At 43.4% G+C, this 27512-nt stretch overlaps 2 protein-coding genes across 3 annotated transcripts; both read left to right on the top strand.

Annotated features, from left to right (window-relative positions):
* Positions 1–2896: 2896 nt before the first annotated feature.
* On the top strand, positions 2897–8147 carry LOC113883983 (speedy protein E4-like). The gene is made up of 6 exons (XM_027528235.1): positions 2897–3005; positions 3692–3892; positions 4679–4737; positions 5414–5499; positions 7733–7901; positions 8051–8147. The coding sequence occupies exons 1-6, from the start codon at positions 2897–2899 to the stop codon at positions 8108–8110; spliced, it is 684 nt and encodes a 227-aa protein (XP_027384036.1). The 3' UTR covers positions 8111–8147.
* Positions 8148–12628: 4481 nt separating this feature from the next.
* Positions 12629–26221, top strand: RBAK (RB associated KRAB zinc finger). 2 transcript variants are annotated; one of them, XM_027527500.1, is made up of 5 exons: positions 12629–13173; positions 14146–14203; positions 19571–19697; positions 19965–20060; positions 20226–26221. In XM_027527500.1, the coding sequence occupies exons 2-5, from the start codon at positions 14189–14191 to the stop codon at positions 22127–22129; spliced, it is 2142 nt and encodes a 713-aa protein (XP_027383301.1). In that variant the 5' UTR covers positions 12629–13173; positions 14146–14188; the 3' UTR covers positions 22130–26221. The 2 variants fall into 2 exon arrangements, with proteins under 2 accessions (XP_027383301.1, XP_027383302.1); XM_027527501.1 differs by lacking the exons at positions 12629–13173; positions 14146–14203 and having other exon boundaries at positions 19608–19777.
* Positions 26222–27512: the final 1291 nt, after the last annotated feature.

Here is a 27512-nt window from a genome sequence, read left to right as displayed (position 1 = left end):
TATTAACCTAAAGGGGAAAAGAATCTGAAAAAAAGAATAGATATATATAAATGTATAACTGAAACTAAGACAACATTATAAATCAACTATACTCCAATATAAAATTTAAAAAAATTTTAAGTGAAGGAAAAAGAGTGGGGGAGGGGTGGTTGTGGGGTTGTGTGATCAGCTTGTGGACCTTCCTCTGATTGGCTGGTGTTGAGATAACCAGGAGTCAACGTCATTAACCTTCTGGTTCCTGCTGGTCTGGGGTCTACATGCCCGTGACCTCTTCCACCTGATGGGGTTTTCAGTATCTGTGAAACAGCTCGCAGGGCTTGGCCCAGAATATTATCTATACCCCTTGTGGAGGGACTAAAGGACACTGACTTTGTTTAATGGTTAAACTATTATTATTTTATCTCTTTTTGGCTGTTTTTCTTTCTTTATGCATGTTCTCACTTCTTTGATTAGATTTACTCTTTGGAACTTGGAGAAGGCCTAGGAAGCTAAAATTTCCTAAAGACAAGATGCAGGGGAAGACAGGAGGAGAATTCATCCCCCCAAATCCTGAGGTCCTGCTTAGTTACAGCAGCAGATTCAATCTATGTTGTTTATGCCATTTTTGCTCAACATAGCAACAGACCCCACACAATTGTAGCCTGATTGGGCAAGGTGGGCAGGGGAAGATTGGATTATCCAATCTAGATTTGAAGATTAGATTAAACAATCAAGGCATTTTGCTGTTCATAAGAGACACTTTCAGGAAGACAGAAAACCAATCTTCTAATATTTGAAAGCTTGTTAACTGGGAGAGAGAGTGAACTTCTGTTTTGTTATGGAGAGACCCAATCAGCATTGATGGTTGAAAGCCTAATGATTGCAAACTTGAACTCATTTGCCTCCTAACAATTGAACATCGTCCACAGCAGAAGGACACAGGTCCTCAAGCGGCAGTGCTTTTCCCAGCAGTGCCCATGCGAGGAGAACCAGTCCAGTGGCAGCTGGGGAGGACATCAGATGCGGTTTGCAGGGCCTCTGAGACCTAGTCCATCTCAGAAAGTCATGGAGAGCAACCCAGAGAGACGGTCTCCGCACCTTCGATGAACTGCTCTGACTCTAGATGACCAACTAGAAACACGTAAGTGATCAAAATACAAAATAAAACTTTGGGCACACCCTGAACAACAGAGGTACTTCTCATCAAAGTCCAAACAATAATTCAAAAGCAGGGCTCAGAGCCAAAGTTGTGAAACAACCCAAGTGTTCGTTGACAGATGAATGGATAAAGAAAATGTAGTGTGTATGCTGATACAATTAATCCATAAAAAGGAAGGAAACTTTAAAATTCTATACAGAGAGCATTTATTTATTTAATGATTATTTGATATTTCTTTTTACACACAGTGAAAATTTGATAATTCCACTTTTAAGAGGAAAAGTTAGTATTTCTCTATAGAAACAAGTTTCAGCAGTAGAGGCATAAGGGACTTCCCGGTGGTGCTAGCGGTAAGGAACCTGCCTGCCAAAGTAGGAGATGTGAGAGCTGCGGGTTCAATCCCTGGGTCAAGAAGGAGAGAATGGCAACCCACTCCAGTATTCTTGCCTGGAGAATCCCATGGACAGAGGAGCCTGGTGGGCTGCAGTCCATAGTGTTGCAAAGAGTCAGACACAACTGAAGTGACTTAAAATGCCTGCATGCAGAAGAGGCATACGCATGCACAGGAACACAGAGGGCACAGGACTACAGCCCTCCAGCCTCCCCCATGTCTGATCCCCCGAAGAGACCTGCTGGCTCTTCCTCCAGATGCCTGGAACTTGATGACTTCTCTCCATCTTTTCAGACATCCCCTTTCTGGACTTACCCACCCCTCAACTCCTAACCACATCTGGGTCTCCCTAGTTCCAACTCCTGCTGAGTCTCCACCCCATTTTCACATCTTGTGGGGTCTTAGTTCCCCGTCGAGGGGTTGAACCCAGGGCCTCAGCAGTGAGAGCACAGAGTCCTAACCACTGGACCACCAGGGGGTTCCCTCCACCCCACCCATTAACACAGCAGGCGACATTAATTTTTTCCCTTTTGATGCAAATTGGACTGTGGCTCCTCTCCTTCACTGGTTTCCCATTGCACTTAGGATACATCAGAATGACCTCAGATCCAGGGTTTTCTTTCCTTTTTCCTATTGTGTACCATCCACACCAGCTTTGGGGGTCTAAGGAGGAAATTTTGATTTAGGCTACCACAAGGGTGAACCTTGAAGATGTTACACTAAGTGAATCAGCCAGATATGAATGGACAAATGTTATACAATTCCACTTCTATGAACTCCCTAGAGGGGTCAGATTCAAAGAGATAGAAAGTAGAAGGATGGGTGCCAGGAGCTGGGGGAGGAGGATGGGGCGTTAGTGTTTAATGGGGACAAAGTTTCAGTTTGGGAAGATTAACACATTTTGGAGACGACAGTGGCAATGGTTGTACAACAACGTAAGTGTTTGATACCATTCAGTTGTGCCCTGAAAAAGGGCAAGCCTGTGGGCAAGGGATAAACAGGGAATCCCACACCTGAAGTTTTGGGGGATGGTCAGGAGTTGGGTCAGCAGCAGGAGATACAATTTCCCCTTAATCTCCAGGAGAAGTGGACACCTCGGTCAAACACTTACTTGTGTTTTTCTTCAAGCTGGTTGCCAGATTGGAATGACCAGTGACGTCAGAGGCTTCTGACCTTCCTGATTGGAAAAGCAGGCTCCCATAATGCTCAACGGCAGAGGTGAACAACAGCATCTCCCCGGATCCTCCTCCACTCCCAGTTCATCCTCAGTTTGAAGAAGGGACGTCACGCTTGCATTTGGCCAGGATCCAGAAGAGCTGAGACAGAACAGAGTCTAGTTTGTGTGGAAGAAGAGTTCGGGAGAAATCATGGCCAGTTGTTGCCTGAATTCCCAGTTTGAGGACCTGAGCCCCGCGTCCAGTTTCTTGGGGCTCCCCATGGAGATGATTGTCAGTGAAGAAAGCCCAGGACCCTCAGGTGAGGGAGCTGGACACGAGAAGGAATTTCAGGGGGTTAACACTGGGGAGGAAGGGGTACAGAGGTCAGGAAGGAGCTCCTGTATAAGGTGAGTGTGGAAGGAAGGAGATATTCAGAAAGTCAGAGACTTGGGGAGGAGAGGACAGGAGCTGGAGACACAGAAAACCTGGGAAGCAAGAAAGGAGGTTAGGACCTGAGATCCAAGGATGAGAGAAAGGAGCTGGGGAAACAAAGGGAGGGTTCCTTTTTTTTTTCCTGAGTGGGAGAAATTGCTTCTCTGGTGAGTCGGTGGTAAAGAATTCACCTGCCAATGCAAGAGACTTGGGTCTACTCCTGTGTTCTTGTCTGAAAATCCCATGGGCAGAGCAGCCTCAGGACTACAGTCCATGGGGTCACAGAGAAACATGACTTGGCGACTAGAACAACACAGTGGGAGAAATTATCTGCCACGAGGAAGAGATTTTCAGGATGGGAAACTGGAAAAATGGCCCCCAAAATGGGGGGAGGGGTAGGTGGATATCGACAGAGAAAGACGGAAAGGACAACAATCTATGAGGCTGGAGAGACTGGATGGGGAGAGTTGGGGATGGGAGTGGGAATGGTTTAGGGCTTGGGGAACCAGGGGCTGAATTCCAAAGACAAAAGCTTCATATCAAAAGCTTCATAACCCTCTTTTCCTCTCTCAGCACTCTGGGCCAGCTCCAGCTCCCTGCCTTGGCGCCCTGGCTATAAGAGGAAGTGGTCAGTGGCATTTGGAGCAGAGGCGGACGACGAGGCCCAGGACAGCTGGATCGTGAAGTCGCTGAGTGGGCTCAGGACGAAGTTGAAGAAACAGCAGGTGTTCTTGGTGCTGCCTGAACACCACGTGATCTTCAACAAGGTGCTTGGTAAGGACCCTTCCCCATCAGCCCCACAACCTCCTGTTCTATAATTAAAAAAAAAAAAAAAAACTTCTAACAACTACATTTTTCCAAGGGAGAGGAACTCCCTACTAGCTGATGAGCTCTCAGTCCCTGGGGGACTCGGTACTGATCACTCACCAGGGACACTTAGGAATGAGGCAGAATTAGATTAGATTTAGAAATGATACTGATGGCTCAGTGGTAAAGACTCCACCTGCAGTGCAAGAGACGCAGGTTCGATCCCTGGGTTGGGAAGATTCCCCTGGAGAAGAGAAAAGCTATCCACTCCAGTATTCTTGCCTGGAGAATCGCATGGACAGAGCATGGTGGGCTACGGTCCATGCGGTGGCAAAGAGTCAGACATGACTGAAGCGACAGCACAGCACAGCACAGCAGAGATCAGTCTTGGAAATGATCATCTTGTAAGATCAGGTTAACTTGGTAGCTGCACCCCTGAGAATTCTTAGCCCTGACTGAATCTAGGCTGTTTGAATCTACATGCCTGACGTGACTGTCAGGTGAGAAATTGTGATAACTTGATGGCTTCTGCAGTGGTACGTGCATGCATAACGAAGGGGCACTGGTCCCTCTCATTTGCTAGCCCTAGAAGGGGAGTCACCCCCTTTCCCATCCAGTGAAAGGTCTTCCCTCCCCCGGCCCTGAGTCACATTCCAGAATTTCCCCATTGGAGGTATCGTTCTCCCTCTTTGTTCTGGAATGTTCTCCTGGCAGCCCTGTTGCTATTGTCTAACATCTGCCCTCTTTTCACAGAGGATCATGTCGTTAAGAGATTCCTGGCCTGGGACAGAAACCTGAAGGTATCCGACAAGGTGAGTCATCCACTGGGGATTTCTGCTCCAGCACCTGTCTGGGGTTGGGTGGGGTGGGGGTACTCTCTAAACCCAGATTTCCACTCCCCTTTCCAACCTGATGCCTTGTCAGCAACCCCCTCCGGGGGCCTGGAGGTGTCCTCTGGGGTCTGAGCCCCAGGCGAGTCACTTGGTGATGGTCACCTAAATCCCCCGCTCTGCTCAGAGGAGACTCATCTTTGCTCCAGCTCATCAAAAGCCATCCAGTGCTGGCTGCCCTCAAATCCACAGCCCCTGTCCTGGGAGCATCGTGGACTTTGCGTCCTCTCCTCCTCCGAATAATCAGGCTCACCCAAAATGGGGCAGGGGGCTCTTCTCCGAGGGGCACCACCCAGTCCCCACCTCCCTCTCTTTGTGGCTGCCGTTTAGTCGCTAAGACATGTTGACTCTTTTGAGACCCCACGGACTGTCGCCCACCAGGCTCCTCTGTCCAGGGGATTTTCCAGATAAGAAGACTGGAGTGGGTTGCCATTTCCATCTCTCGGGGATCTTCCCAACCCAGGGATGGAACCTGAGTCCCCTGCGTTGGCACATGGGTTCTTTACCACAGCACCGCCCGGGAAGTCCTGCCACTCCCTTCTCTGTTTCTCCTCTTCTGGGATGTGACCTCTCTCTGTTTTTTCTTTCTGTCCATCAGTATCTCCTGGCGATGGTGATCGCTTATTTCAGCCGAGCCAGCCTCCTCTTCTGGCAATACCGGAGGATCCATTTCTTCATAGCTCTGTGAGTAGCTTGCTCTATCTCCCCATCAATGCTCAGCACCCTGGGAGGGTGGAGGGAGAGGTATGGGGCTCGTCCCTTTCATCTTTAAAAAAAAAAAAAAACACCTATTTGTACTGTTTATGGTGGAGTGCTTTCTGTTTGAAAGTATGTTTTTTTCCTTATAGTAATTGAAGTACGGTTGACTTACCGTGTTTCAGGTACACAGCAAGTTTATTCAGTTATACATATACACATTTTTTTTCAGATTATTTTCCATTATAGGTTATTACAAGGTATTTTGACTATAGTTCCCTGTGTTAGTCACTAAGTTGTGTCCAACTCTGTGACCCCAAGGGCTGGAGCCCACCAGGCTCCCGTGTCAATCCCTGGCTATACAGTAAATCTTTGGTTCTTGTTGCTTGTCTGTTTTTTAATGAGAAATCTAGCATTCTATTCATACTAAGTCGAACAAATATAGTCAAAATGTCATAAATTTTTTAGTTATGCCAAAATTCATAAGTTTTCTAAGCTATATATACATATGATTTATATATATATATACATGTATGTATGCAAAAGATTTTCTACTACACTTGATAAAGTCTTGAGACAGAACATCAAAAAAAACGAAATGGAGAAATTAGAAAACACAAACCAAATGAAATGGGAAGACTGAATATAAAATAGAAAAAGTGAAAAAAAACTAGATAAAAGTAAAAAATCATATATATATATATGATCCATATATATATATATATATGAAGTATGTTTTTTATATTGTTGTCAAAACAAACCCTAATATCAGTCAAAAGACTGAAGGAAACAAAGAAATCCTGCTAAGAGGAGAGGAAGAAAGAACTGACACCATCCTGCCCCCAAGTAAACAGGCTTGAGAGTTTCATTTCCAGTTTGAATTCTTCTGTCTCACTCCTTCCCACATCAGTACCAAGTGTCACCATGTTCCATTTCTGGGTTCCCATGACAAAGGCCATGACTGGGGTCCTCATTACACAGCTGAAATCAGGTGTAAAACCCTCCCCACTTATGTTTCTTCCAAGTTTCTCCCCCAAGCCAGTCGGCTTTATTTGCCTGAATATTCTTCCAAAGACACGGTATGACCTGTGTTCATTGGCTAATTACTCACCAAAATCAAGGCCAGAGTTCAGGGTTGGAAGTCAGCCCTCTTGACAGTTGCCATCACCCTTGCTTAATGTCCGGATTCTTTATTCCTTTGTTTCACTGTTCCCTCCAAATGCCCTTCCCTCTATTTTATATTTTATATCCTTATGCTTTCTTTCCAGATATCTTTCCCACACACATTTATCTGAAGAAAATGACCTTATCCTTGAGTTCAAACACCAAAACCTTCATGATTCCTGAGCTCCCTAATTTCTGCATCCTACTAACACTTTCCTTAAAATCCTATTATAATGTGATGTTTTGCATTACTAACCACTGGGGAAGGTAGATCTTGTCAAAATACCAATGCATTGGTATTTTCCTCAGCACAATTCTTTTCATTTTGCAATGGTTTGTTATAGTGAATCTCCAAGGTAATCTGTATTGCATTTGGCTATAAAACATTCTTCCATTCATTCAGTGAAACCTTATAAAGGGCACCCTATGTGACTGGGGCTTCCCTAGTGACACAGCGGTAAAGAACCCACCTGCAATGCAGGAGATTTGGGTTTGATCCCTGGGTCAGGAAGATCCCCTGGAGAAGGAAATGGCAACCCACTCCAGTATTCTTGCCTGGGAAATCTCCTAAACAGAGAAGCCTGAGAGGCTACAGTCCACGGGGTCACAAAAAGTCAGACACAACTTAATGACTAAACGACAACAATGTGCTGGGGGATATGAGGTGATGGGAAGAGAGACTCAAGAAGGGCTGCTGAACTAATGCGTCAATAAGAGCCAAGCCCTAAACATATCATTTAGTAGGAAAGGGATAAATGCAGAAATAGATCAGTTCCGGCCCTCAGGAACTGTACATGTACCTACAACCCAGGGAGTCAGGTGTGTGCACATAAAACCAAAGGAAAGGAACAGAGGTTGGGATTTCATCCTCACCAACCAGGCGTTAGAGATGCCCTTCTGAAGGTCCTGCCCAGCAGTGGCTCTTTGATGACCAGGGATGCTGGGGAGGGCTGGGAAGGTTGTGTGAAGATGCTCAGCCCACATCCTTTCTAGAAAGCTGACCTCAGGCAGAGGCCCTTCCTGTCCTGCTCCTGACAGCCACCTGATGTCTTTTCAGCTACCTGGCCAGTAAGATGGAAGAGGACAACCAGGCCCACAGACAGATCATCTTTTCGTTCCTCTATGGAAGGAACCACTCCCAGCGTCCCTTGTTCCACAAACTGGTTTTCCAATTCATCTGTTCCATGAACTGGAAGATGAGGGTCACACAGGAAGAGTGTGAGAAGGTGGGTGGGCTGTGGGGGCTTGGAAGTGAGGGTGGTGAGGAGAGGAGGGATCATGGGGATTGGGGGAAAGAATTGGAGGCTGGACAAGGGGAGGTGAGGGGTCGACTTGGAGAGGCATCATCATTTCAAGGGACTGTTCATCTTTGCAGATCCAAGCTTTTCACCCGAGGCTCTGGGTGTGGGATCGAGATCGTGCCCTCTTGCCCTAGGGGTCCCCCAGGACCACGAGGGCCTGAGATCACCAGCCTAAGGAAAGGTAGGTCTGTGTCCTCGCAGATGTGGGCAGAATGATGTGTTGTTCATTGAGGATTCCAACTGTGGACCACCATCACCTTCCATCCTGTGACTTAGGCCAGCTGGGCACACAGCCAGATGCTGACTCAGTTCCCAGCCACAGACTGACCACCACATACAGATGCAAGTACAGTGGGGTCTGTGGGTGCCAGGCCTCGGGGAAAACTACTTGTCACAGAGGCATGGGTTTGGCTGCAATCATTTCACCCAAAACAATGGGGTCCAAATAACAGCTTTGATGGGATGTTGGTTTTTGTGAAAAGTGAATACTTTTAATTTTTTCCATATATTGTGTTTTGAGTTTCTCTTTTTAATTCATCTGTGGCCTTTCATCCCTCGGGATAGCGACTCTTAGAATTTATCTTCCATGAAGTCAATGTCTACAAATAGGATGTTAGAACAACCTACACGGTCAATGATAAAAGAGAAATTATGACTAGCTTTATTTTCATCCAAATTCACTTTCAAATTCCTTATTGCCAGATCACCTGTGGTTATTTCCTCTGACTCACCACTCCTGGACCAGTCACTCCTCTTGTACAATGACACGTTTCCCACCTCAAGTTTTTGGTCAAGGGAGTTTATCAGAACCAGTGAAGGTTAAGAAAGGCTATCTTCAACCTGGCTTATTATGATCTACCAATGGAGTTATAGATGTGGGCAGAGAATTAAGCAAAGGTTTGGTTTAAATTGTAAACTGTCTTAGTCCATTTGAGTTTCACTAACAAAATACTACAGACTGGAGATATTCCCTGGAGGTCTAGTGGTTAAGACTCTGTGCTTTCAATACAGGGCACGTGAATTCAGTCCCTGGTTGGGAAGTTCCGCATACTGTGCAGTGTGGCCAAAAAAAAAAAAAAACTACAGCCTGAGGGGTTACGGAGAAGGCAATGGCACCCCACTCCAGTACTCTTGCCTGGAAAATCCCATGGACGGAGGAGTCTGGTAGGCTGCAGTCCATGAGGTCACTAAGAGTCAGACACGACTGAGCAACTTCACTTTCACTTTTCACTTTCATGCATTAGAGAAGGAAATGGCAATCCACTCTAGTGTTCTTGCCTGGAGAATCCCAGGGACAGGGGACCCTGGTGGGCTGCCATCTTATGGGGTTGCCCAGAGTCGGACACGACTGAAGTGACTTAGCAGCAGCAGCAGAGTGGGTTAAAAACAACAAAAACCATGGGCTCTTTTATAATCTCATTCATGGGGACTCTACCCCATGACTTAATAACCTCTCAAAGACCCCACCTGCGAAAACCATCACCTTGCTGTAGTTAATCTCTCTGTCATGTCCAACTCTTTGAGACCCCGTGGACTATAGCCCACCAGGTTCTTTTGTCCATAGGATTTCCCAGGCAAGAACACTGGAGTGGGTAGCCATTCCCTTCTCCAGGGGATCTTCTTGATCCAGGGATGGAACCTGGGTTTCCTGCATTGCAGGCAGATTCTTTACCGTCTGAGCCACTGGGGAAGCCCAATACCATCACCTTAAGGTTTATGATTTCAACATAAGAATTTTAGGGGGACACAACATTCAGACCATAACACTAACCAAGTTTAGGAGTGAGTATTATTTAAACATTAGGATCCAGGCTTAGGATTAGGGATCAGGCATCCGGTCTTATGATTCATAATGTTGACTTTTTAGTAATGTTTTTAGCTTGGTTGAAAGTTCAGATTCTGAGTGGTGCAAAAGGATGGAGGTGAGTTAAAACTACGGCAGCGTTCTCTGAGTGCCAGCTCCCTGAGCAGAATCACCTAGAATCTTGGCCATAAAGCAAATTCCAGGGCCTGACCTTAGGTGAATTCAGTCATTTCTGGAGTTGGGGTTACCAAAGTCCAAGAATCACACTTGAAAACACTGGTTCAGGATTGTGGTTTAGAATGGAGAATTTGAGGTAAAACTGGGATTATTAATTAGCCTAAACTCTGGTTAGAATTGACTGAGAATGTAAATAATCTTTTTGTAATAATTTTACTTAGTTATTTATTTTTGTCTGTGCTGGTTCTTTGTTGCTGTGAGGGCTTTCCTCTAGTTGCGGTGTGTGGCTTCTCCTTGCAGTGACTTCTCTTGTTGTGCAGCACAGGCTCTAAGGTGCTCGGGCTTCAGTAGTTGTAGCACATGGGCTTAGTTGCTCCTTGGCACATGGGCTCTTCCCAGATCAGGGATCAAACCCATGTCCCCTGCATTGGCAGGTGGATTCTTTACTACTGAGCCAGCAGGAAAGCTCGTAAATGATCTTTGTATCTGGAGAGTTGTCATTTCAAAATCTGACACCCTAACTCTCTCACTTCCAGATCACCAGAGGAGATGTGGATTTTCAAGGGAAAGTCAATCCAGTCACTGATGATAGCCACAAGGAAGGACAAGAGAAGCCTCTGTGCAGATAATGGGAAAGAACCCAGCATCTTCTAGACTCAACTGAAGAGAGTTTTCGGTCATACTCCTAGGAGCAGAGTGTGCTTCCAGGAGTCTTTGGGACAATAAGAAATCAAGGTTTTTTTCAGATTCTCTTCTTTCCTAAGGCACCACCCCAATTTTTGGATTAATTCAAATCTCCCCTGAGTTAGATGTTGGAGGCCCCATTTTTATACACTAGTTTGCCCTAATCTAGATTCATGTGAAGGTGAAATGTAGGGGCTTGGAATAGGAAGGAATTACTTTAAAATATAAAATTAGAGCCATAGCATCATGATAGATGACTCAAAGTTTGCCATCATCACTGGCTTATTTTGAGAATGTTGCCTGTAAAATTATTGTATTTATTTTTATATTTTATTTTTATATATCTACTTTAAATAGTTTCAAAATAGTCTGTTTTGAAAACATGTTATTCCTAGAAAGTTTTGTGATGGATATTATAGCTGTTGTGTATAGGTAAATACAATTTTGTATACATTTTCAAGAGGTTTTTGTATTTTTAATCTATTATATTTACATAATATATCGATTCTACTTATAGCTAGGTGGGTCATTCCTCCTAATTTTTGTAAACATAAATTTTAACTTCTAAAGTCCTTATTATTGAATTGTGAAAATTCAGTTGTAATTTTTTTAACTTGTCTTGAGATGTTTGTATGTAATTTTAGATTATTAAAGAGGATAATGCTGTGTAGCTTTTAGGGAAATATAATAAAGATGAAACTCTTTTCACACTCATTATGTGTGTGGTCATTACCAGTTTGGTTTGCCTGTTTGTAGTCAAACTAGATGTTATGTTGCTTAATGGCGTTGTGATTATCCAACCACATTTCTTAACTCTGAAAAATAATCCTGAATTATTTTCCACGTAGAAAAAGCAATCGAAGATGAGGCAGATCTCACATCATTCAAAAATTCAATACTGAGAGACAAGTGTTGGGTAAAAGGAAAAACAGCTTTACTGAGGAAGCCAGCAACCCTGCAGAGAAGTTGGCTTCATGTCCCAAAAAACCAACTCTCCCGTCCCCAGGTTTTGCTTGAGGATTGTAAAGGGAGCAGAGGAAGGGGCTACATACCAAAGAGCAGGTTTTGGGGTGAGTGATCAGTTCGACATTCTTTTCATCTGTTGGTAATTTGAAATGAACACCATCAATCTCCAGGCAGGAGACCAGGAGACTTTGCTCTCTCAATGCAAGAGGCCTGGGGTTTATTCCCCGGTCAGAGAACTAGATCCCACATGCTACAACTAAGAGTCTGCATACCACACCAAAGACTGAAAGTCCTGTGTGCTGCAACTAATACCCAGGGCAGCTGACTAAATATATATATATATTTTTTAATGGCTTGGAAAAGCTAGATTTCTTTTTCCCTAGAAGAGAAAGGAAGGTATCCTAGGCTAATACTCTGTTATTGCTAAGCTCTGTTTATTAATACTTTAATTAGATATCTCACAAACGATCAGAAGCAGACATGATAAACCCCGTTCCCTTATTTACCACAGTTGTCTGTGAACACTGATTCTAAGACTTGAAACACTCAAGGTAAGGAAATTATTATGGCTTTGTGGTAAAGAATCTGCCTGCCAATACAAGAGAAGTGGATTCAATTCCTGGGTTGGGGAAGACCCTCTGGAGGAGGAAATGGCAACCCACTCCAGTATTCTTGCCTGGAAAATTCCATGGACAGAGGAACCTGTCCCGCTACAGTCCATGGGGTCGCAAAGAGTCGGACACGATTGAACGACTGAGCACGTACAAGGAAAATATTGGGGCACCAGGACATAAAAGGCAAGATGCCTGAAGAAGCGGTGACATTACAGACATTCCCTTAAATTAAAAGGAAATTTGATTCCCGCGTCCAAGACGCCCATCTTCTCAACACAGCACCTCTTCACAACCTGATGAGGTGAAGACATTTAAGACGTTCCCTTAACTTCATGGGGCGTGGAGACTTCTGGGAAATAGAGTCCTGGTATTTGCCCGGTTCCCGGGGGCGGGCTCTGGCAGGCGGACTTCCGGCGTCCTCCAGCGCTGGAGCGTCTCGTCCGCTGTGCGTGTTCGCGCACGCATACTGCCTCGGCGCCTCTGTCGCTTCCTGTCGCTGCCCGGGTCACCACTCACCCTCGTTCCCAGGCTCTGGCCTCCAGCAGGCGGGCATTCCGGGGCCTGCGGGGCTGGAACGCCGTTCCGCCGTGCCGGCATCCAGCGGGCGCGGGCTGTGCGCGCGAGGATTCTCGCGGGCCGGGCAGAGGCTGGAGCGGAGACCCTCAAGCTCGAGCCCCGGAGCCCTCGGGCTGGGTCGGAGAGGCCGGACAGGTGGCGGCGGCGGCTAAGGAGCGGCGGGGCTCGGGCCCGATCGTCTGCTGCGCACTGAACTGTGAAGCCCTGGGAGGGACGTTGGCCTGAGGGGAGCTTGTCCCGTAGGCCCAAAGCCATCTCCTCGCCCGCAGCCGCCTCGGGAGGCGGAGAGGAAGGACTCGGAGAGAAGAGCGCGCCGAAGCAGCAGCCCCCGGCCAGAGCCTGGGGAGCCCGGGGCCGGTCAGCGAGTCCCGACGAGGTAGGTGGTGCGTCTGCGGCCTCCAGGCGGCTGTTGATCCTGCTCCCCTCGGAGAGCAGGGCTTGGGGAGCCCGCTCCGGACCCCACGAGAAAGCGACTGAGAAGATTTGACCGCTTTGCGGGGGTCGAGGGGCCGGGCTAGAGGGCAGGGTCGGCTGCTCCCAGCCGGAGATTGGGTTTCCCCAGGGCTTGTGAGTTCTGGGTGTCCTGAGGCAGTGGGGGCCCCAGGCTTGGCCCGGACGTGCCGCGTCCACGCCTCCCTCCATCCCCGGCGCCCTTCCTCTTTCTCTCGCCTTCTGGCGATCCTGCACGTGTCTCTCAAGACTCATCAGTACTTGGTCCTGTAATCTAAGCCTCTGGTGACACGCCACGCCCCCCTCCTCCGCGGATTCTGCCTGGTGGACTCGCACCGTGTAGTTAGTGCGTCGAGGCGTCTGTCCTGCTGCCTCAGTTGAGGGAGGAGGTGACTTGTCCCAGGTCACTGGGTCTGCAGGTGGGATCGTTAGCAAGATCGGACTCCAGGGGCAAGTGCTCTGTCCGACTGTATTGCAGCTTTCTTAATTAAAAACAAACAAAAACTCTACAGCGGTAACCAGGTTGAGTCAGCTCATTTATAATGCCATGCCTTCATGCGCATTTATCCTACTTTTGAGAGCTTCACATTCCCCATTTCCATGGAATGTTTGATTTTAATCAGTTTAAAGAGACAACGGAGTATTTAAACAGTGCCACAGGGAGGGGTTTTGGTGGTGTTTTGTTTGTTTCTTGCACTTTTTATTTAATGCTGGCAAACTGTTTGAAAAGTGAGTCTGTTTACACTCACCAGTGAGAGTAACCTGATGAAGTTACAGGGCTTCAGATGTGTGTTTCTCCTGTAGGACCCCTTTAGCCTCTTCTGAATGTTCCCAGGAGGTTCCTGCCTAGGTAGGCCAGGTTACTCACGGCTTCAAGTAATTGCTTCCCTTCCTCTAGGTACACCGGTTCACAGTCTAGCTTTTTCCAAGAGCAGCAGAACATGAATGAATCCCAGGTGAGTTTTCCTATTTGTTTATATATACTCACACTTCGTTTTGTAATGCCTTTAAGGAAGTATATAAGGATCCACATTTTTCAAATGGGCAGGTAGAAACAAATAAAAGACACTGTCGTGTAAAATACACGTTACAGAGACAGATTGGCATCTAGACTCTGTTTAATTCACATGTATAGTAGTATGATGCTTTAGGACTCCTGGAATCCAGCTGCAAATATGATCGATTTTATAGAAAAAGGAAAATACCATCCACCCCTTCTGTGATTTGTGTTGACGACAAGGGGAAACCATTTCTTGGAGAATGTCATGTGCACGTGAGAAGGCTGCCTGTTGTGCTCTGAGTGTTCCGTGAATGTCACCCACATCAGGTTGTCAGTGTTGTGCAGGTGTGCTGTGTCCTTGCTGAGCTGCCAGTTTTCCCATCAGTCACGAGCGAGGGCTGTTGAAATCTGTGGTTGTGGTTTGTCTGTTTGTCATTGCAATTCTGTCAGTTTTTGCTTCATGAATTTCATTAAAAGATACCTAAACATTTAAGATTGTTATGTTCTCTTGATTCATTAGCCACTTTGTCATTGTTCAGTGACCTCCCATCCTGGTAAGAATGTATGCTGTGAAATGGAATCTGATATTTACAAAGCCACTCCAGTTTTCTTTTGAGTCATGCGATGTGCAATATCTTATTCTGTCCTTTAACTTTTAACCTATTTGCATCTTTATATGCAAAATACAGCATTTGAAGACAGCATATAGTTGGGCCTTCTTTTTTATCCAATTTGACAATTAATTCCTATTAATTGGGGTGTTTAGGCAGTTTGCATATAATGTAAGTATTAATACAACCAGTTAGGTTATAGTCTGGTGTCTTTATTTTCTGTTCATCCCATCTTCTTTGTCTTCCTTCCTTTGAGTTGACTTTTTTAATGATTCCATTTTATACCCTTTGTTGGGTTGTTAGAACACTTGTTATTTTACTGGATACTTTAGGGTTTATAATATGTAACTTTGTCATAGTTTATACTCAAGTTATATACTATTTCACTTAGAGTATAAGAAGCTTCAGTTCCATTTCTCCCATCTTGGTCTTTACACTGTTGTTGCATTTTATTTTTGCAGGTTGTACCAATCCCATAATACATTGTTATTTTTAATTATCTTTTTAAAAGAGTTTTAAGTGATGAGAGAAAATGCATAGTTCCCATTTCTGGTGCATTGTTTTGATCCACATTTTTATCTGCTGTCATTTTCCTTCTGCCTGGGGGACTTTCTTTAATATCTCTTCTAGACCATACCATACTGTTAGTTGCTCAGTCATGTCCAACTCTAGGCGACCTCAGGGAATGTAGCTCACTGGGATCCTCTGTCCATGGAATTCTCCAGGCAACAATGCCAGAGTGGGTGGCCGTTCCCTTCTTCAAGGGAACTTTCTGACCCAGGGATCAAATCCAGGTCTTCTCCATTGCAGGTGGACTCCTTACTGTCTGAACCACCAGGAAGCCCTGTATTTCTTCTAGTTGGTAATGAATTCTTTTAGCTCCTGTATGTCTGAAAATGTCTTTATTTTACCTTCCCTTTTAAAGGAATCATTGCTGCTGTTGTTTTTTTTCTCCAGTACTTTAAATGTGTTCCTCCAGTGGCTTCTTGTTTATATGGTTTCCACCAGAAATCTGATGTTATCCTTATCTTTGTTCTGTATATAAAATCTTTTTTTTCCCTCCTCCTCTTGCTGTGTTTATTCTCTTTATTACTGGTTTTTAGCCATTGGATTGTGATGTGTCTTGGTTAAGGCACATCTTATTTTATGCCTCACAGCCTGTCCAAGAACAAAGAGAATCATTCCATTCATTCTCTTTCAGGAATGTTTTTAAATTTTTCTAGTATAGATTTTGTACATTTCTGTTGCTATTGTAAACTGCATGTATGCCCAAATTACATCTTTTTCCTTTTTACGTAATGAGAGCTGTTGCTTTTATGTGTGTTAACTATAAATTCTGTTATCTAACAGAGTTCCTCTTACTGATTTAGTTCCATTGTTGATTTTCTGAGTTTTCTAGGTATAATATATTATCTGTGAATAGAAATACTTTTACTGACCTTTTGTTAGGCCTGTAATTGTTTTCTCTAATTGGAGATGATGAGTGTTTTGCCTTGTTTCTAATCTTAGTATAATCTTAGTGGGAATGTGTCTATTGTTTCCCCATTAAATTAGTCCTGACTGTAGAACTCAGAGAACTGAAGCATAAATATGTGTTTATAAACTTAAAGTGTATACATGTGATTGTATTTGTATATATCACACATACTGTGCATGGTAGGGTATGAGTATATATATACACAGGGCTTCTCTAATGGCTCAGTGGTAAAGAACCTGCCTGCCAACTCAGGAGATTCGGGTTCAACATGAGTTGGGAAGATCCCCTGGAGGAGGAATTGGCAACCCACTCCAGTATTCTTGCCTGGAAATCCCATGGACAGAGGAGCCGGTGGGTTACAGTCCCATGGGTTCGCAAAAGACCCACAAAACTTAGCAACTGAAAAACACCACCACATACACGTATTCATCTTAGTGAAGTATCCATCAATTCCTATTTTCTTGAGGGTCTTTTTTTTAAAAATTAGGATGCATTTGAATATTTTCAGAGGTCTTTTCAGCACCTTTGGAAATGTGACGCTTTTCCTCTTAGCTGTATTACAATGGCAGATTGTATTAATGAATTTCCAAATATTAAACCAGACGATATGCTTAGAAAATGTCCCATTTAGTTATTATTATTATTTTTTTTTTGATTGCTCAGTCTTCTAACCCCTGCCACTTCTTGTCTTCTGAACTAAATTAACCCAGAAGATTTTTACTTCCTATGTGTGTGCTCAGTCAGGTCCAACTGTTTGAGCCCCTTTGGACAGTAGCCTGCCAGGCTCCTCTGTCCATGGGATTTTTCAGGCAAGAAATATTGGAGTGGGCTATAGTTAAACTAGGGTAACTAGTGTTTGTTTGTTTTTTTTTAATACTTAACTTTAGCATTTTTATTTTCTAATCATAAAATTTTAGAAATCTTATCTGAATATTTCTTGATCTATATTTCTCCCATTGTTGTTCTTTGCAGATTATATGGCCCCTTTTAAGGATGTTTTGTTTTATTTTGTTTATTTTTATGATCTTTGGTTCAGGAATCTCTGATGATTTTTCATTGTTCATCCTCTGTAATCTCTTTCTGAAAATGTTGGATCTGGCTTTCATACCTATGATTTTTCTGTCATCATTCCAATTTCTTATTTTCAGAGAAATTTTCTAAGTTATATATTCTGTGTCACATTTGATAATCAAGCTTCTTACTTCAGGATTTTTTTTAAATTCCACAATCCAGTCTTCAATTTCTAAGTATCTCCAGTTGCTGTTTCTTAGCAGAATGTTCTCATTTTCTGGAAGCAATATTCTGCTTAATTAATTATAAAATATAAGTCAGTGTGAGTTGTTTTCCTTTATGAATTTGGTTTCATCATTGTTGAGTTGTTTATCCTGATGCTTATTTTTTATTTATATTGTTTTTCTCAGCTGATGATTCTTGATTTTTTTTAAAATTTCATCTTTTGAGAAAATAATTTCTAATCAGTGATGGCTCAGTGGTAAAGTATCCACCTACCAGTGCAAGAGACACAGGTTTGATCCCTGGATTATGAAGATCCCCTGGAAAGGAAATGGCAGCCTGTTCCAGTACTCTTGCCTGGGAAATCCCATGGACACTGGAGCCTGGTGGGCTACAGTCCATGCGGTCCCAGAAGAGCTGGACACAACTAAACAGCACCAACAATGTGAACACACTTAACCTGTGGCCACACCTCATTCCTCTTTCCTTCAGGGAGGGGGTGGCTGCAGAGCTGTGGAAGGGAGTGGGTGAGGGTGTGTCCTTAGCATCACTGCATTTTTTCCTCCACATTTTTTATCGTGGGAAGATACACATGACAAAATGTAGTACGGTATCCATTTCTAAGTGTACAGGATAGTGGTCTTAAGGACATTTATGTTGTTGTGCAGTCATCACCACTATCCATCTCCATCTGTTTCTCATCTTTCAAAACTGAAACTCTGTATCCATTAAACACTGACTCCCCATTCCCCTTCCCCAGCCCCTGGCGATCACCATTTTCTATTTCTAGGATTTTGACTACTCTGAGTAGCTCATCTAAGTGTAATTATGCAGTATTTGTTCTTTTGTGACTGACTTATTTCACTCAGCATAGTATCCTTAAAGGTCATCCATGTAGTACCATGCGTCAGAATTTCCTGCCTTTTTCAAGCTGGGTCACATTCCATTGTGTGTATTATCACATTTTGCTTAACCATTCATCCATCGATGGATGGTTATTTCTGTGTTTTAGCCTTTTTTTTTTCCTCCCACGCTTTTAGCTTTTGTAAATAATGTTGCTATAAACCTGGGTGTACAGTATCTCTTCAAGGCCTTGCTTTCGTTTTTTTTTTTTTTGGAGGGTGGAGACCCAGAAGTGGAATTGCTGAATTATGTGTTAATTCTGTTTTTCATTTTTGGGGGAGCCACCATGCTGTTTTCCATAGTAGCTGCACCATTTTACCTTCCCACTAACAATGCATAGAAGTTCCACTTTCACCACTTCTTATGAATTGTAGAGGATTCCCTAGATTCAGAGGATTCCCCCTGAACTCAGCTGAACCTGCAAAGCCTTGCTGCCAACATATAATTAAAATGGTTCACTTCTCTCTTGGTAGACCACTCTCCACCTTGTATGTGTCATTCTAATAATACCTCAAGCAGTCATTCAAGCAACACATTTTATTGTTCCCAGAATGAGATGCTTGAGATATCATTTGAAGGCAGTAAAAAACTTAGGCAAGCAAATGGCTCCAAGTAACTGGTAAGGAACAGAGGGGCCAGAGGATGAAAGCACTGAACCAGGATGGCTGACTGCTGGGCTGCACCAGCATGAAGAGGTGGGAGGCAGAGGCCTTGCCCATAGACGGCACTGAGGGAACGACAGGGAGTGGAATGCATGTGTTCACTGACCCAGCGCCTCCCAATGGGCTGTAAGCTTTTTGAGCTGGAGTAGGGTTTCATCTTTCTTCATCCTCTGATAGAGAACTCAGATACTTTAAACACAAAGTTGGAACTCTTTTTTATTTCTTTCAGTTTGAGAGTTTTTTGAAAGTTTTGTTTTTTGGCACATTAAAGAACTCAAAGGTAGTGTGTTTCTAACATGGCTTGTTTTCCTCTCAACATCTGTTAACACAAATGAGGCTTTCACTCTTCACAGTTACCTTTCCCAGTGAGCTGGGTGAGCTCCTGTCCTTGTGTGTCAGGTCCGTGTCACCCAGTTCCCATCGTGGTGCCATTACAGGGGTCAGTATCGTTCAGGGATGTGGCTGTGGACTTCACCCAGGAGGAGTGGCAGCAGCTAGACCCTGAGGAGAAGATGACCTACAGGGACGTGATGCTGGAGAACTACAGCCACCTTGTCTCCGTGGGTGAGGAGAACTGCCTTCTGAGTTGCTGCTCTACAGGGGCTTACAGTTTAAAGACTTTATGCTTGACTTTGAGGAAATCAGTAAGACCATTTAATTCCTTTTGGGCACCAGTTAGATTAATTTGTATCTTTGCTTCTCCATTGAAAGGCTCTATTTTTGATTAAGTGCAAAAATAGACACTTTATTCTGCAGCTCCTGAGGCAGCAGCTTCTGTTTAGGGACCCAGAACCCAGCAGCTGGTCCATGTTGACTCTTTCTTATTCACAGGGTATGACAGCACCAAACCCAATGTGATCATCAAGTTGGAGCAAGGAGAAGAGCCATGGGTAGTAGACAGCAAGTTCCTACAGCAGCAGCATTCAGGTGAGGTGGTGGGATGTGATGTTTGTAAATGGTCACTTAGTTTTATGTGTGGAGATTGACCCGAAAGCTAGAGTCAAGCCTGCAGTAGGCCCTTGAGTACTGCTCTAATCCTATAATTTGGTGTGTTCAGATTCACAAGATTTGTTTAATTTTATTCTTTTTTAGAAAAAGTCTGGAAAGTTGGTGACTTGATAGAGAGAATCCAAGAAAATGGAGATGAATGTTCAAGGCAAGCTGTTTCTATCAACAGCAGAACCCTGACTGAGGAGAGAGAGGATGCGTTTGATAAAACATATAATGTGGAAACAAGTCTTGCTCCGTTAAATCTAACGTCTTATAATTGTATCTCATGTGGGAAGACTTTGGAATCTACTTCAGAATTAATTATTAGTGATGGAAGCTATGCAAGAAAGAAACCTGATGAGTGTAATGAATGTGGAAAAATGTATGGAGAGAAACTCTATGAATTTCATCAAAATGGGGAAGCCTGTTCTCAAAATGAAGAAAGTATTCAGAAAATTAGTATTTTGGAGAAACCCTTTGAATATAATGGATGCACAGAAGCCTTAGACAATGAAGCCGTTTTTATTACACATAAGAGCACTTATATGGGGGAGAAGTGCTATGAGTGGAATGATTCTAGACCAGACTTCATCCAGATGTCAAATTTTAATATATACCAGAGATCACAGATGGACTTGAAGCCCTTTGAATGCCGCGAGTGTGGAAAATCCTTCTGCAAAAAGTCAAAATTCATTATACATCAGAGGGCTCACACAGGAGAGAAACCTTACGCATGTAATGTATGTGGGAAATCCTTCAGCCAAAAAGGAACCCTCACCGTGCATCGGAGATCACATTTAGAGGAGAAACCGTATAAGTGCAATGAGTGCGGAAAAACCTTCTGTCAAAAGTTGCACCTCACACAACACCTGAGGACTCATTCAGGAGAGAAGCCCTATGAATGTAATGAGTGTGGGAAAACCTTCTGCCAAAAGACACATCTCACCCTACACCAGAGAAACCATTCAGGAGAAAGACCCTATCCATGTAGCGAATGCGGGAAATCCTTCTCCCGCAAGTCAGCTCTTAGTGACCACCAGAGAACCCACACAGGAGAGAAGCTTTACAAATGCAATGAATGTGGGAAATCCTACTACCGGAAATCCACCCTCATCACACACCAGAGAACACACACAGGAGAGAAGCCCTACCAGTGCAGTGAGTGTGGGAAGTTTTTCTCTCGGGTGTCATACCTCACTATCCATTACAGGAGTCACTTAGAAGAGAAGCCCTATGAATGTAATGAGTGCGGAAAAACCTTCAACCTCAACTCAGCCTTTATCAGACATCGGAAAGTACACACAGATGAGAAGCCCCACGAATGCAGTGAGTGTGGGAAGCTCTCACACCTCACCAGCCTTCACACAACTCATCTAGGAGAGAAGCCCTATGAATGTAGTGAGTGTGGGAAAACCTTCCTTGAAAACTCAGCTTTCAATGGGCACCAGCCGCTTCCCACAGGGGAGAAGTCGTATGAATGTAACATATGCGGGAAGGTGTTCTCTGAGCTGTCGTACTACACCATACATTATAGGAGTCATTCGGAAGAGAAACCCTATGGGTGTAACGAGTGTGGGAAAACCTTCTCCCATAACTCATCCCTCTTCCGACACCAGAGAGTCCACACAGGAGAGAAGCCTTACGAGTGTTACGAGTGTGGGAAGTTCTTCTCTCAGAAGTCTTATCTAACGATACATCACAGGATCCACTCGGGAGAGAAACCCTATGAATGTAGCAAGTGCGGGAAAGTCTTCTCTCGGATGTCAAACCTCACTGTGCACTACAGAAGCCATTCGGGAGAGAAGCCCTACGAATGTAATGAATGTGGGAAAGTCTTCTCTCAGAAGTCATACCTCACTGTGCATTACAGGACTCATTCAGGAGAGAAGCCGTATGAATGTAATGAGTGTGGGAAAAAATTCCACCACAGGTCAGCCTTCAACAGCCATCAGAGAATTCACAGGAGAGGGAACTTGAATGTACTTGACATGGGAAGTCTCCTCTGAAGTCAGTTCTCATTCTAGAAAATCCTCTGCACATAATGGATGTGGCAAGTCCAGCTGAGAATCAGATACCACTGTCTGAGGGTTCCTGTTTCTGAATGAGGAAAAGCGTTTAGGCATTGGGTTGATTCTAACCTGAATGTTCACGAAGACCAATCCCTAAAAACACAAGAAGCAAAGCTTTCAGCAACTCATTGGACAACTAGACAGTTTATACAAGAGTAAAACTCTATAAATATTTAATATTTATTTTGTATTCCAATTGTATTTACATATCAGGGAACCATACTGAGGCAAAATCTGTTGAAGCAATGAATGTGGAAAATACATTGTCTTGGCACTTGTTAAACTAAAAGCCATATTTCTGACATAAAATCTAATGTTTATAGAAACAGTATCGGAAGCTATCAGCTCTGAATAAACTTTCACTGCAGAAAATGAAGTTTTAAAATATTCTGGAGTTGATAATGAGGACTCTAGCATTGAATATGTACATGGCAGTTTCTCTCACATTTCCAAAATGTGATAAATTCTATGCAACCCTATGCAAGTTTGGGTTTCAATAATTTGTGAAAAGGCAGTATTCTTATTTGATTATTAAGCTGGCAAAATATACTAACGTAGGCATATTGTTGAGATGTTTTACAGGTACTAAATAGTTAAAACTCATAATTTTCTATTCTTTTGAGGCATTTTCAAATGGGCTTTTAGTGAGTACTTCATCAACAAAGAAGCCAGTGACTTTTGTACAGTTTCCAACTGCACTGGAGCAAAAAAGACTTAAAAATACTATTTTCATAAACCATACATAGATCACTTGGAATCTAGTCTGTTTGGTGAAGGACAGGTATACTGCTCACACTCTATAAAATACGCCCGTCTCTCCTGCCACTCATTTTTTAACCCACAGGTTTGAGTGTGCAGTTTGCCACTATGGTGTAATCCAGAAATTCTGCCTGTGCTTTTATTTGATATGAATCTGGTGTCATTACTTTCTGTACTGACTTTTATTCCAGAATTTTTAAAACAAATTAATGCAACTTTCTAGCAGTCATTTTTGGTTGATTAATGCAGCGTCCCTTCTCCCCTCTTTACTCACTGGAAGAAGTTAGGTATCTACTATTACTTTACATGACACAGAGGGTGAATCCTGAGTGATCCAAACCAGTCATGATAATTTCATTCTGATTATTGTTAACTTGTTTATAGTGGTCACATGACTGAATCCTGGGCTAACATAACAGAGACGGTTCTGGAAAAAAGATAACAAAAGAGTGATCAAATGGGTCTTACTCCAGGAATGTGAGGATACGTTAATTAAAAAAAAAATCAGTGTAATTAATCATGTTGAAGAAAAGTAGTATGCAGGAGACTCATGAAATTAGCATCCATTTGTGTTCTTAACAAACCACGTATAGAAAATAACTTCCTTTATTGGATAAAGAATATCTTCTGCTACAACAAACAGCATATTGAATGGTGAAATATTGGGACTTTTCTCCCAAGATGATTTAAAAAAAAAAAAAAAAAAGAGTGGTATCTGCTGTCCCTGGTTTTATTCACTATTGTGCAGAAAGACCTAGCCAGGGAAGCAAGGGAAGCAAAAGAAGGAAAAGGCATAAGGATTACAAATAAAACTTGTTTGCAGATGACATGCTTTTTGTACATGGAAAATTCTAGGGAATATTCAGGTAATTAAAATTGAGTAAATGAGCAGAATCCCTGCATACAAGGTCATTATGCAAAAATTGGTTTTTAATATACCAGCAACAAATATAAAATGAAAAGTTTAAAGCAATACCACTTACAGTAATAACAGAAATCCTTAAGTGCCTGAGGGGGGAAATTATATAACACTGTATTTTTAATAATTGGGTCCAGAAAAAAAAATTCCAGAAGATTCAGTGGAATATCACCTGTTAATTCTTTCCAGGACAATCTTAACACATTATTGACTGGAGACTTATTAATGCCACAGGCTTTAGTTTCTGCAAAAGTCCCCTGGTCAATGGTGTGTTAAAAAGATGTCAGTTTTCCCCAAATTAATTCATATATTCAATGAGATCCTAAAATGCTAGCATTTTTAAATGGAAATGCATTCTCAAATTCATGTGAAAAATTTAAAGACCAGTAACAGTCAAAGCTATCTTCTAGAACAGATAGAAGTAGAGAACTTATAGTGCCAGATATCAAGAGCTGTTAGAAAGCCATAGGAATTACGATCCTGTGGTATTGGCACAAAGATAAACAAATTGATCAGTGAAACTATAATAGAGATTCCAGAAAACCCGTACATAATTCAGTCACTTTTGGCAAAGGTGATAATGTGTTGTAATGTGGGGAAGGCTATTGTTTCCAATAAATGGTTTATTGATTAAATTTTATAATTTAATAGAAAATAGACCAGTTGAAATGCAGTCACATATGAAATGTAAACGAATAAACTTTGCAATTCAGATACCTGGCAGCAGAATCTAGTGTAGAAGAATGCATGGTAGATGATCAGATCGTATTTGGGACTTTGTGGGCGACAGTTTCCTTTACGACTGCTCAACATTGAACAGAGATGTCCCAGTAAGACTATTTGCAGACACTGGTGGAGGTCTGGATTTGGCCAGCAGGCTGTAGTTACTGACCCCTGATCTAAAATTAAAAGAACTCCTACAGATCTACAAGAAAAAAGAAATGGGCGAAAGACTTGAATACCACGAAAGAGACTATCTGCACTGAGAATAAACACATGAAAAGGTATGTTACTTTTGCTTGTAATCTGGAGAAGTGAAGTGAAGTCGCTTCAGTTGTGTCCGACTCTTTGCAACCCCATGGACCGAAGCCTGCCAGGCTCCTACATCCATGGGATTTTTCAGGCAAGAATACTGGAGTGGGTTGCCATTTCCTTCTTCAGGGGATCTTCCTGACCCAGGGATTGAACCTGGTTCTCCATCATTGCAGGCAGACTACCATCTGGGTCACCAAGGAATTCCTAACGTGGAGAAGGCAGGTTTAAAACCCCATGTGGCACTGCTGCCCACCTCTGAAGTGGCTAAAATGAAAAGCATAAAAAAGCATCAAGCTCTGGCAAGGATGTAACAAACCCATCTACACTGCTGGTAGCCCACTGATAGAGCCATTTGGGAAAGCTGGCACTTGGAGCCAAACCTGTCTGTCTACCCTTTTAACCCAAGCCCAGCAGTCATGCATGCACGTGTCCATCGTACATGTAGGTGTCCACCAGAGGACGTGTCCTGGAATGTTCATGGCATAAAACTGAAAAACAACTCTGAAGGCACCTGTGCAATAGAACCTTAAATGTCAGTGGTGTTTCCATCAGAGAACACCATAAAGCAAAGAGAAAAATGAAAGTTGCTCAGTCATGTCCAACTCTTTGCGACCCCATGGACTATACAGTCCATGGAATTCTCCAGGCCAGAATACTGGAGTGGGTAGCCTTTCCCTTCTCCAGGGAGCAAGAATGAGCAATAAGCACAGGTAATAACAGTTTCACATCGAATGCTGAGTGAAGGAATCCAGACACAAAAGCAAACAGACTATGATCCCATCCATATAAAGTATAAGAACAGGCAAAACTTGTCTATGCAGTTAGAAATCAGGATAGCAGTCAGCTTCAGCAAAGGCTTGTGAGGAGTATTTATCTGGTGCTGGTGATAATTGGTTTCTAAATCTGGGTGCTGACTATCTGAGTGTTCAGTGCACTCAAAGATATGTGTGTTTTCTGCATGTATATTACACTTCCATAAAACATTTTTAAAAGTCAAAGATGTCTACCATTTTTGTTGCTCAGCCCTTTAGCCATATTTTTGTAGATGTACATGAATATGCTGCATAACAGGAACTAAATGGTGGATTTTGCATAACTGTGCAGGAAATACTCTTAGTTTTAAGGGTCACTACCAAGATTTCCTACATTGTGACCTCAAAGCTTAGTATAATGTATATTTTCAGTAAATATTTGGAAAGGAACAGGGCTATTACATACATTGTCATGCTCCCCTTTGGCATATGTAAATGGGGTCTGGAACATATAAATAGGTCTGGACAACCTCTTCAATAAAGAACTGATGTGTGTAAGCCTTTCCAGTTTTCTCAGGTGAAATATTTTTTATATTTCTTAATTTGGGGTGCATCTTAACCATCACCTTGTCACAGAGGTGGCCTTTCCTTGAGGTCAAATACAATAGTTTGACGTGATGAAAAATTTAAGTTTTCAGGTTATCCTTTCAACGAACGTAAAATACACGGTTAACTGCAAATGTTACTGAGTGAAGGATATAGTTAATTAAGACCTTGCAGCATAAAACGTAAAAACCCTCAGCATGGGAAGTGGGGGAGGTTGGCTGGGAGTATGGTACAGCAATGAAGAATTAGGACATTAGATGGAGTGAGAGAGAAGTCGCTGGGCGTGTCCAACTCTTTGCGAACCTATAGGCTGTAGCCTACCAGGCTCCTCCATCCATGGGATTTTCCAGGCAAGAGTACTGGAGTGGGGTGCCATTGCCTTCTCCAGGGGCCCAGAGATCAAACCCAGGTCTTTCGCATTGCAGGATGGAGTGCACTGCATATTATTTGTGCCTTGCTTGCTGGTGGAGGCGTGACCAAGGAGTTAGGTGTGACCAGTGGAGGTGTGACCCTCACATTGGCTCACTGTTCACTCTGTCTCCTGGGCTCAAGCACTAGGTATGTGGTCAAGCTAGGTCACGCCCACCCCTTGCATCATAAGCCCACTTCATATATTTACCGATGTTCAACTTGGAGCCCGTTAACTCCAGACTTTATCTCTGAATTCTCTTAAGTAGGTCAAAAGACCTTAAAGCAAGACCACTTACACCTGAGGGCAAAAATTTACCAGCGTATCCTTATTCCATCCCAAATTATGTCCAGGTTTGTTGTCCAACCATCTGAGCCGTTTAGAGGGGACACATGATATGTGGTGATAATGTCACAGGTTTCCCAAGTTAAGTTCTATGAGGCCATAAGGGAAAAAGATGACTCCCCAGTCACCACAGGTAATCAAGATAAAAAATAAACTCTGGTTCATATTGAAGAACTCAAAACCCTTATAGTTCCTTCCAGACGGGTGAACGGCCATTGAATCGCTGACTTGTGAGCTAAGGCTGTGGAGTGGGAACAGAGACAGTACAGCTGTGCCTTCGACGATGCAGTAACAGGAAACAGATTTAATCTCATGCTAAACAACCGAAAAATTGGACACTACAGATGAAACCAGGGCTTCCGGAGTTGGGGCGTGGCTTTGCCCTGGGGGCGTGGCATTCATAACAAGTTGGAGTTGGGCGTAACAGTTGAGGGGCGGGGCCAGGCGGGGGCGTGGTCAGTGGAGCTCGGCCTGGGCTCAGAGGCGCATCGGCAC

Source organism: Bos indicus x Bos taurus, chromosome 25, assembly GCF_003369695.1.
Source record: "Bos indicus x Bos taurus breed Angus x Brahman F1 hybrid chromosome 25, Bos_hybrid_MaternalHap_v2.0, whole genome shotgun sequence".
NCBI lineage: Eukaryota > Metazoa > Chordata > Mammalia > Artiodactyla > Bovidae > Bos > Bos indicus x Bos taurus.
Note: the sequence above shows the minus strand (reverse complement) of the source record. Positions and strands in the feature narration are given on the sequence as shown.